This window comes from Nicotiana tabacum, chromosome 10, assembly GCF_000715075.1.
Source record: "Nicotiana tabacum cultivar K326 chromosome 10, ASM71507v2, whole genome shotgun sequence".
Lineage (NCBI taxonomy): Eukaryota > Viridiplantae > Streptophyta > Magnoliopsida > Solanales > Solanaceae > Nicotiana > Nicotiana tabacum.
The window spans coordinates 13,413,505-13,424,533 of record NC_134089.1 but is presented as its reverse complement, the minus strand read 5'-3'; the positions used below and the strand labels follow the sequence as shown (position 1 = coordinate 13,424,533).

At 35.2% G+C, this 11,029-nt stretch overlaps 2 protein-coding genes across 2 annotated transcripts; both read right to left on the bottom strand.

Moving 5' to 3' along the window:
- Positions 1–260: 260 nt before the first annotated feature.
- LOC142165000 (uncharacterized) lies at positions 261–2,504 on the bottom strand. Its single transcript, XM_075223654.1, has 2 exons — positions 1,909–2,504; positions 261–1,803 (listed from the first exon to the last, which is right to left on the bottom strand). The coding sequence occupies exons 1-2, from the start codon at positions 2,502–2,504 to the stop codon at positions 261–263; spliced, it is 2,139 nt and encodes a 712-aa protein (XP_075079755.1).
- A 4,977-nt stretch (positions 2,505–7,481) lies between these two features.
- LOC107775024 (uncharacterized) lies at positions 7,482–10,693 on the bottom strand. The gene is made up of 2 exons (XM_016594693.2): positions 10,314–10,693; positions 7,482–8,103 (listed from the first exon to the last, which is right to left on the bottom strand). Exons 1-2 carry the CDS (start codon positions 10,602–10,604, stop codon positions 7,942–7,944), a joined length of 453 nt encoding a protein of 150 aa, XP_016450179.1. The 5' UTR covers positions 10,605–10,693; the 3' UTR covers positions 7,482–7,941.
- Positions 10,694–11,029: the final 336 nt, after the last annotated feature.

Here is an 11,029-nt window from a genome sequence, read left to right as displayed (position 1 = left end):
GCAATATATAGAATCAATGGCTTTCCTGGTATAGGGGCTGCCAGAACTGGAGGTTTCATCAAGTAGGATTTGATGTTTTGGAATGCATTACTACAAGCTTGGTACCATTCAAAAGGTATACCCTTCTTCATGAGTCGGCTATAAGGTTGGCACTTCCCTGCTAGATTTGAGATGAATCTTCTAAGGTACGCCAATTTTCCTTGTAGACTTTTCAGTTCATGGATATTTTTGGGCTCGGGTATCTTCAAGATGGCGTCAACTTAGGCTTGATCTATCTCAATCCCTCGATGTCGAACAATGAAGCCAAGGAATTTTCCAAAAGTAACTCCAAAGGCATATTTCAACGGGTTCATTCTAAGTTGATATCTCCGGAGTCGTTCGAACACCATTCTTAAGTCTTGTAAGTGGTCTCCTCTCTTTCTTGATTTCACCACTAAATCATCGACATAGCATTCCACATTCTTGTGGAGGATGTCGTCAAAGATATTCTGCATTGCCCTTTGATATGTGGCGCCATCATTCTTCAAGCCAAAAGGCATTACTTTGTAGTAATAAATGCCTTTAGGAGTGCGAAACGCAGTAAGCTCTTCATCTTTTGGTGCCATACGTATTTGATTGTAGCCAGATGATCCATCCATGAAAGGCATCGCCTCGTATCCGGTGGTGGCATCAATCATAAGCTCTGGAATGGAGAGCGGAAATTCGTCCTTAGGGCATGCATTATTGAGGTCTCTAAAATCGACACAAACTCGAATTTGGCCATTTTTCTTCTTTACAGGAACAATGCTTGAAATCCATGAAGGATATTTAACCTCCCGAAAGAAACCAGCTTTGATAAGTTTATTGACCTCGGCTTCGATTGATGGGATCAATTCTGGCCTGAAGCGTCTTTGGGCTTGCTTAACAGGACGAGCTCCTTTCTTGACTACGAGATGATGAACTGCTACCTTAGAATCTAAACCAAGCATCTCTTTGTAGCTCCAAGCAAATACATCTTTATATTCTTTGAGTAGCTCCACATAAGTGTTTTCTTCATCTGTGGTTAATAGGGCACTTACATAGGTGGGCCTGGAGTCTTCTGCAGTGCCAAGGTTGACTTCTTTCAATGCATCAATAGTCATTTTAATTCCTTCTTCTAGTTCTGCAGGAGCGTCCTCAACATCTTCGTCTTTTTGAGTATCATCATCGTTAAAAGATATATGGCCACACCAAGAGGCATCTCCCAAATATTTGTCAAATTTCCTCAGGGATGAAGTGTATTGCTCCTTATTTGTAGTAATGTGATATGAAGATCCTACACTTTCTTCATCTTCGTCATGCTCTCTAGTGTGGACCACTGTGCGAGTCTTCACTTTGAGTACCTCTCCGCATGAAATCAAAAGTTCTGATTGTTGCCTCATTCTGGAAGGGACCAGGCTTTGACACTCTTTGGAGATACTTTGGACTCTAGATGGCAAAGGTCTTCTTATTTTTTCATAATTTCTATGGGACTTGTTCTTCTTCCTTTTCAATGGCCCAAACCTCTCAAATACAGAAATTCTTGTAGTTGGTTCTCCAAGTCGATCAAAGACAGAAGGCCTTTTATTAGGACCAGCGGGTTCATCTTCCGTCGTGATATAGTTAATACTTGCTCTTCTAATGGAGATGCGAATTGGTGGGGGTTGTTTGTAACCTAGACCCTCACATGATTGCTTCACCACATGCTCATTATCCTTCATCGTGTTTGCTTTCCTAGTAGCTTCAGGTGGGAGCTTCCCTAACTTAGATGGTTCATTGGGATCATATCCAGCCTTTGCGAACAACCTGTAAGCATTCAGATTAAAACCTTAATTTGTGTGTTTCGTAGGGAGTTCCTTATATAGAAGCATGTGAGGGGCCACAAAATTTTCCAGTAGCTTTGAAGATAACTTTATGGTATCAATCTGCTTGATAGGAAGGGTTAATTCTCTTAGTGCACCTTTTTGGAGGCTTGATGATTCTCCTTCATCTTTCTTCACTTTTGGGACGTAACGAAATAAATGAACTATTTTCTTGCCTTTGGCCTTCGTGATGTCATCAACTTTTACTCCCTTCATGATGTGGTTCTTCAAGTAGAACTTTGCATCAGTGAAGTATGCCTCGGCTTCAGAGAATGGCTTGTCGTCAGTAACTATCTTCTTTTTGACTCCATCTTTATTATATTTCAAACATTGGTAGTAAGTTGATGGGACAACTTTATTCTCGTATATCCACGGCCTGCCAAGCAACAAATTGTATGAAGCCTTTGCATCGATCATATGCATCCATGCAGTTGATTGCATATCTCCCATGGTGATTTCCAGATTGATAGCTCCTATGGCCCTTTGTCCTCCTTGATTGAATCCTTGAATCATCAGTCGGCTTTCAGAAAGTTCTTCAGTTGAGATGCCGAGTTCTTTCATTATGCGAATGGGAAGAATGTTAACTGCATATCCGTCATCTATCAAGATTTTGTTTATCCTCCTCTCGATCACATAACCCACCATAAACAAAGGGCGATTGTGTGGTGCCTCACCAAGTAGGAGATCGTCTTCAATGAAGGTGATTTTTGTATTACAGACATCTGCTTCTTAGAAAGAGGACTCAACAAGACTATTAGACAGTGATGGTGAGAGTGCTGACTTGACTTCATTCTTTTCCTCTTCTTCTTTATCAGCATTACAGCACAAGGCCTTGTCATCATCGTCAGAAATCCTCGTGCGAAACCAACTCGGAAAAAATTCTCCCAAAGTCACCGGGTGGCGTGGCTTTTGGTGATGGTGTGTCTCTATCTCCACCTTCTTTGGGTTCTTAACAATTTGTAGCTTCTTTAGTCTTCTCACCATCTTATTCCTCGTAGGTTGCTTCGTTGATCCTTTTTGCATACTTAATTTACGGCGTTTTCGATGAGTCACCAGGGTCCATCCTTCTTCATCAGGTTGATCAACTCGGACTTTGTCATCCTCCAACAATTCTTCATCTTCATTCCCTTCACAGATGCATATCTCAATCGGATCGAATGAGCTAAAGGTAATGGACACATGGTTTGTGCTTGCTTTTTCGTCTTCGAGCTCGATCTTCTTTTAACGAGCCAAATACATAACTTTGTCCTTGAAAACAAAGCACTTCTCAAGAGGGTGACCTACAAGCCGATGGTATTTGTAGTAATTCGGGTCATTGCTTTTTTCAGCTTCATCTGGTCGTTTCATCTATGGCAGCTCAATAAGCTTTAACTCGAGGAGTTCTTCAAATATTGCAGGCACATCGGAATCTAGAAATGGGTACTCCTTTTATTGCATCTCTTTGAGAGTCAACTTCCGATTTGCATTGTCTTGAGAGGAAGTTGTTTTTATACTCTGTTTTTTGCTCGCCTTGGTAGTAAACTTCAAAGGAGAGGCATTGACGTTCATGGATTCTTTGCTTTCATTTTTGGGTACGAACTTGCTCCATTTCTTGACTTCTTGCTTATCTCTTCCCTTGCGAGGTTCGTAGATGGGCAGCCCTTCGTTTCCCGCAGAAGCCATGCTCAACTCCATATTATGAGCATGGGTGGAAAGTTCTTCAAATGTCTTGGGCTTAATTCCTTGCAAGATGTAACGAAGTACCCAATGCATTCCTTGGATGCACATCTCTATGCCAGAAGCTTCGCTTAGCCTATCTTTGCAGTTAAGGCTTGCATTCCTCCATCGATTGATAAAGTCAATAACTGGTTCATCTTTTCATTGGCGAGTGTTCGTAAGTTCCACCATGCTCACAGTACGCCTCATGCTATAAAAGCGATTGAGAAACTCTTGCTCCAATTAGTCCCAACTATCAATGGATCCAGCCTCGAGGTCGTTGTACCAATCAAAAGCATTCCCCTTTAGTGAGCGGACGAATTGCTTGACAAGGTAATCTCCATAAGTCCCTGCATTGTTGCATGTCTCAACAAAGTGCACAACATGTTGCTTTAGATTTCCCTTGCCGTCGAACTGTTGAAATTTGGGAGGTTGATAGCTGCCATACATCTTCAGGCTATCGATTTTTGTAGTATACGACTTTGCGTACGTGAGAGAAGACTTTGAAGTGACCTCATACTTATCCTTGATAGTTCCCATAATGAATTCCTTTAATTGTTCTATGTGAACTGATCCTTCAGAGGAGACATGAAGTTCTTTGGTGGATGGCACTTGTTTTGTTGGAGGATCAGTCTTCTCGCGGACTTCAGGAAGCTTTCCAGGTGCATGACTTGATTCTCCATCCATCATGCTTTCAACTATGCCTGTCAATTTTGCGATACGGACATCTTGATCTTGAACATACTTTGTTAACCCATCAATTGCCTTTGTCAGGTTTGCAAGTTGCTCCTCCATTGTCGTGGTGTTAGTCATCGTTGCCTCCATGATTATTGCAGATGATGAAGAATAACCGAGACCTTCCCACGGATTGAACTCAGTTTGGAACATGTCATGTGGCGAGATTAGCGTAGAACCAACACTTAAGACTTCATCATCAGGTTGGGTAAGCTGACTCTTGGTATTGTATAAAGTAGGTTGAGCAAGAGCTTTCTCCACAACTTCTGCAATATTATATCCTCTCTCTGACTTGCTAGAAGAGGACCTTTCTTCTTCGAATGATGAAGATCTCAAAGCATGCATTGGTGCAGACGACACTTGTAGTGCTTGTTGCCTTAAGACGCTCGCCTTGCTCGGGTGATTGGCCCAAGACTCCCCATAGTAATGTTCAGGACACTTTCAACGTCAGAATAAAACTTGGAGTCAGCAACTTCGATCTTCTTTGAAGCCATCTTAGTGATCTTGAATGTTGAGAGTTGAGAAGAGATGAGAGGTAGAGATAGTCCCACTGGGCGTGCCAAAATTTGTAACAACTAAATTTCGCTCTTGAAAAATAATAATCAAGACAAAAAATATAGCGACAAATATTATATTTAATTTCAAGTGATGGGGTTACAATCACTAAAATATCTCTAAATCTAAAGAGATGTAGTCCTCTGGTTCTTCTCCTCACGGATGATGGTTCAAGAGTGAACTTGATGGATTTCAGATTTGTAGTACGCCACGAACGATTTGAAGCTCGTCACGAACCAGGATTTGGTGTTGGGTTATCACGAACGGAAAATTTGAAGTCGTTCGCCTATGACTTGAGTTCGCCTTTGGAATTTGACAAAAGACGACGATTGCAGATATGGATGGAGATCTTGATGTTATTCTTCAGAGCCTCTTTAGCCTTTCCTTCTGCTTACTTGCTTGTTTTTTAGTCTTCTCCTTTGACCCATTTATATAGGTGTGGGGTGGAGTAATCTCCAAGAAAACCCTAGTGAATCATTGGGCTTGAGGCTTATGGGCCGACCCATTTGATAGAAGACCAATTTGCGGGCTAGCCCAATAATATATTGGACTTTTATTTAAATCAATTTATTTTAGATTTAAATAACCGACCCGATTATACTAGCCCATAGTATCATTTGGACTAATATATATTTAATACATGATTAAATCCAAATTACTTGTGGATTTAAATTTAATAAAATTTTATTTATCTACAGTTACTTTTAATTTTGTCAAATACAATGAGTATTCCACTTTTATGTCATATATAACTTATGTTTACCTCTTTTTAGTAGCTTTAAAGAAGTGCTAATCTACGCAAAAAATATAGTACAAATATGAGTACTTAAATTTTAAGTTTTGAATGATAAAAATTTATAGTTTACTACATCTAATGGGCTTGAAATAAGGAAACCTATATAAAATAAAATTTAATTGCTTTTAGAATCCTAAATATAAAGATTTTCTACATAATTCAACTATGGAAAATTTTAATAATCAGAATTATAGTTGATTTCAATATCCTAGATATTAAAAAAATAATTAAATGATCATTCTTACATATTTGGAAAATATTTAAATTACACTTTTATCCACTGTGAACTTTATTTTTAAAGGATAAAAAAGCGAACGATATTTCGCTAAGGACCTTCGTGCTTTTAATATAATAAGATAGATAGATATAGATAGATATGAATATAAATAAATACATTAATAATACAAAGATGAAAAAACTATTGAACATCTCCGAAAAAATAAAGAAATAGTTGTTGGAATCTTGAAAAAGTAGTACTAGCTACTGATATAAGTACAAACAATACAATATTATATAATTTTAACGTAAGTGCTTTCCTTTGGACCCATAAAAAAAACTATACAAATAGTAAAAGGAAAAATATCGTAAGTTGAAAGTTAAATTTATCAGGACCAAATTGTACTTCCAAGCAAGTAAATAAATAATCGCGAAATTCTTTTAGTAGTATAATTTTAAAAGCTGCTTCTTTCAATATTGCATCTCTAGTGTAGGGGTAACTAAACTTCAAATAAAACAAAAATTACTAATAATTTTTTGTCGTATATAATACAACTTCGTCGTTGTGTGTCACCAAACAACTAAATAAATCAAGAAACAACTACTATACAACAATTAATCACTAAAATGAGTATTCTATAAAGATAATTATTCGAAGGCAAATTTGTTGCAAAACTAGTTTGAGTGGAAGTTACATACTTACATGTATCGATGGAGTAAGAAGTATTATACAATCAAGTCCTTACAGGGTTATTAGAGATAGATTTCAATAAAAATAATTAATTAATATTCGGATAATAAGTTAAATTTTATTGTTCACATAAGTTATCAAATCAATTTTACTTTATTGCATAGTCATAGCTCTATCATCTTTGTCTCATCAATTATTGAATGTCTTTATGAGCTTTAAAACCTAAAGCTTCATGACGATGGCTTTATTACTTGATAAGAATTTGACAAGCAATAAAATGGTTCTTTATTCTTTCGAAGTAAACACGAGCACCATATGGTATATTGCTAATCACTACGCCCTCCGCTCCATTTTAATTGTCCTATTTCTCTTTTGTCCTTAAGAAATTATTAATAAGAGGATTTTTTTTTTACTACTATACAATTATTTAATACTCTTCATTTCTAAGTTTTTTATGCTATGTACTCCCTCTGGTCCAAAATAAGTGATTTTTTGGCTTTTTTTTGTTGTCCAAAATAAGTGATTTTTCCGGATTTCAAGAATGAATTAATTTTTTTTTCCTACATTGCCCTTGGAGTAAATAGTGTTGGAGTATGTGCTAGGAATATTTATGTGAAGAGATAGTAAAGGTTAATATGATCAATTTTATTACTAATTAATGTTAAAAGGTGAATTTCTTAATCAGTGTGAAAACATCTAAAAAAATCACTTATTTTAGACCGGAGGGAATAGTCAATATTTTTTCTTTCAAGAATATTTTAATACTAAGGGCCAAAATAGATAAAAGGTAATTAATTATATCTTGATTTTCTGAAATGTCAACTATTTGGACCAGATATCTTTAGTAATTAGGACACCTAATATGGACATGAGGGAATAGTAGCAATAAAATAAAGTAACTCACACTAATGACCAAATCAAACGAATGCAAGAATTAATCAAAGTGCGAAATAAAGAAACACACTTCACCAATATTTTACCAAAACAACTTTAAATTATAAGTGCCTTGTACCATTGGCGATTTCACACATAGCCAATGGTAGTAAAAATATCTCACATACATTATGTAGTCTAATAGATGTTTATTTTTGTTTTTATGGATAGACTATAATAGATTTATTGGAGTACAAGTTTCGCCCCAAATAAAATAAAAACTTAAGAAACCCTGAAGAACTTCAAAAAAGCTCACCTAAAATTTCAGGGTGTTTAAATTTATTGATAGTATTTATTAAGCTATGTCAACTTTAACGATGACATATTAGCTCGATTTTCTTGACGTCTCGAAATTAAAGTTGTCTATTTCTTAATAAAAGGGCGCTCCATTTCCCTAACTCGTACTTTAGGAACTAAGTAATAGTACTATATAAATCTTCTTCCTCAATCAATTGTAGTAATTAATGGCTGGGAAAAATGGAAGAGCAGAATTGAGATAACATCTTAGCCATATGAAACACAACGTTGCCACAGCCATTTCCACCATTAATAGAGTTGGTGCTGGTGCTGCTCCTCCTTTCCAATTGTAATTTGGCATGTTTCTTGTTTTCACGTGAAGATTTCTGCATTTTCAAGAAACCAAGATTAAATAAGTAAGAAAAATCAACACATGGACAAAGGGTTAACGATGGAGCGGTAAGTGGTTATTCATCCAGGTGTCGGATTCGAGACTTGAGTATAAAGTCGTTTTTAATATGGAACGCTTTACCTCCTAATATGGGACTTCTAGATGAAAATTTAAATTTAGTCGAGCCCCAATACAGATACCGGACAGTGGGTTGGGAACCAAAAAAAATTCAACACATGGTAATTACTAAATCCAAAAGAGTGATCTATAGTCAAAGTACATTTGGTCAAACTTGCTAATTCCAAAGTTGAGAAATTTAAGAAATAACCACTAAACAAGATATTTTTCTGAATAAAATGCACTTGAAACAATGAGCTGGAATTCACGGATGTATGATACAATCATTAATACATATCGACAGTCATTAAATGCCGTTGATACCGATGTTAGTTCTTGTTTTTTAATTTTAATATTTTGTTTTTAGTTTTTGGTTTTTTGCGTAGAAAATAATAGTATTTCTCGTTGTTTCAATCAAAAACATGTTGTACATGTAACGCTCCAGTGTCAAGCTCTATGCGCAAGCCGTGATTAAATTTAATCCGACTTTTTTTAAAGCTAATAATGTAAAAACAGTTGATCTTGGGTTTAATTTAATTTCAGAAGTTAAAAGAAAAAACTAAAGATATAAGACAATATAAAAAACAACAGTTCAATCTTTCTACCACTATATAAAGCATTAAGAGCTTGTTTGGATGTCTTAAGAAAACTAATACTATATATATTAGCTTTGACAATCCGTTGTTTGATATTGTTTTTCAACCTATGTATAACTAATATTAGTTATACACTCTATTCAGTATTATTTTTATACATAGCAAATCATGAGATTAATAATATCATAATTTTTAATACATAGATAAGCATGTAGAAAGACAAAACTACTCTTTCAAAACCTTTTCCAAACCGTCCAAGGGTATTTTTGTAAACAAATTTTAAAAAAACTTATGCAATACATTTTATTTTTAATACACTAACCAAATAGTTAGTAAGAAATAATTTCAACATAACTGTCAGCATAACTAATACTAATCTTAGCATTATTAATACACCATATTCAGTTCTATTCTTATACACCATACCAAACGATCCCTAATTCTAACACCTTTTAAAATGCCTAGTTCTCGATATTTAGGATGGGATGATACAACTATCATGTAAAGAAGCAGAAGATTAATTATATAAAGCTAACTCATGAGATAACAATTACCTAGATCATATAAGAATATAATAGCTCATTCCTTCAACTATAATAACAATTCAGTAAAATTTCATATGTGGGGTCTGAAAGGGTAGAATATAAGCAGACATTACCCCTGTACGAAAGATAGAGACTATTTCTGTAAGACCCTAGGCTCAAGACGACGAAGCTTATTCCTTCAACTGATAGAATATTCTATCGCTGGAAGCATTCACGACGAATATTATTGCAATCTAACCCTAAATGCTAAAAGGAAACAAAATTAAATCGTAAATATTGTCAATGTCTCTGTAGAAAAAATTATGGCTGGTAGAGAATTGTATATTAAGTGGAAAAAAAAAAAAAGTAAAATCACACTCTTGTCCAGCTAAAAGTCAGTAGATAAACTCGATAATGTATTTCATTTTCTAAAAGGGTCAAATTTATAACTTAGTTTATCAATTCACTTACAAAATAAAATTAAGAATATCAAAAATTCAAAATACAGATCATATGCACTTTTAGAAATATAAAAAGATATTTATCCTATTATTTATTCAATATTAAAATCTACTGACAATTTAAAGACCCCACAAAAAAGAAGCAGCAAGTAATTAGCTGGATAAGATAACGATAGTGCATATTCAATCAGTAACTCTAATTTAATTTCCAATCAATTAATTTCTGAATTTAGTTTTCCATTTTAAATTAAAATCTAATTAATTCTTTTTGGTTTCCCACCCAGTGTTCGGTACCCGCATTAGGACCTGACTAAATCAGGATTCGCGCCGGAAAGTTCCACATTGAGGGTAAAGCGCTCCGTGACAAAGACAACTCCATACCCAGGCTCGAACCCGAACGTCGGAATAAAGATGAGCCCTTGACGGTAAAATCTAATTAATTTCTCAAAATACAAGAATTTTCAAAGGAAAAAAAAAATAATTTTAGCTAGAGGAAAATGGACTTACAGATTCATGTGGAGGTTCAGCAAGAAGAGAAACTCTAACAATAGAACCATCTCTTAAATTATAAAAAGATAAAGGCTGATCACTTTTCATTTTAATTGATTTGTAATAAAGATCCAAATAATCATCTCCCCATGCTTTTTTAATCACTTTTTCCAAATCTTTTACTTTATCTGCTTGTTTCACCTCTGCATACATCTCCGACGTCGGCGACTTCACGTTTATCGTCAGTTTTCCTTCTCCGGTCGCCGGAATTTTCACCTGCAAAGATGGAGCTGAAGAAGAAGAAACCATTTGCCTTTTTTTTTTTTCCTTCTAATTGTTTGATCAAGTTTTTTGTGTCTTATTTATGTTGTGTTACCTAACTTACCTCTCCTTTAATAAATACAAGTCTTCTTCTAAATTAGTGTAAGTATAATTTATTATTCATATATTTATTACTGTGCTCTCTTTGGTCCCAAATATTACTAGTTTAGGTATTAGGGGAGGCGAGCGTTGACCCTACCTTATAAGTAATCGGATTATAACAGCTTGGGCGAAATTAATATGTTTTAAAATAATTGACGTTATAGATGAATTACAATATCAACATACTAGTCGTAATCCCGCATAATCGGGTTTGATGAGGATAATGTACATATTGACCTTACCCCCACGCTATACAAAAATTATTTATCACATTTTTCCTTGTTTGAAATCTATCGTTATTATGACATTAG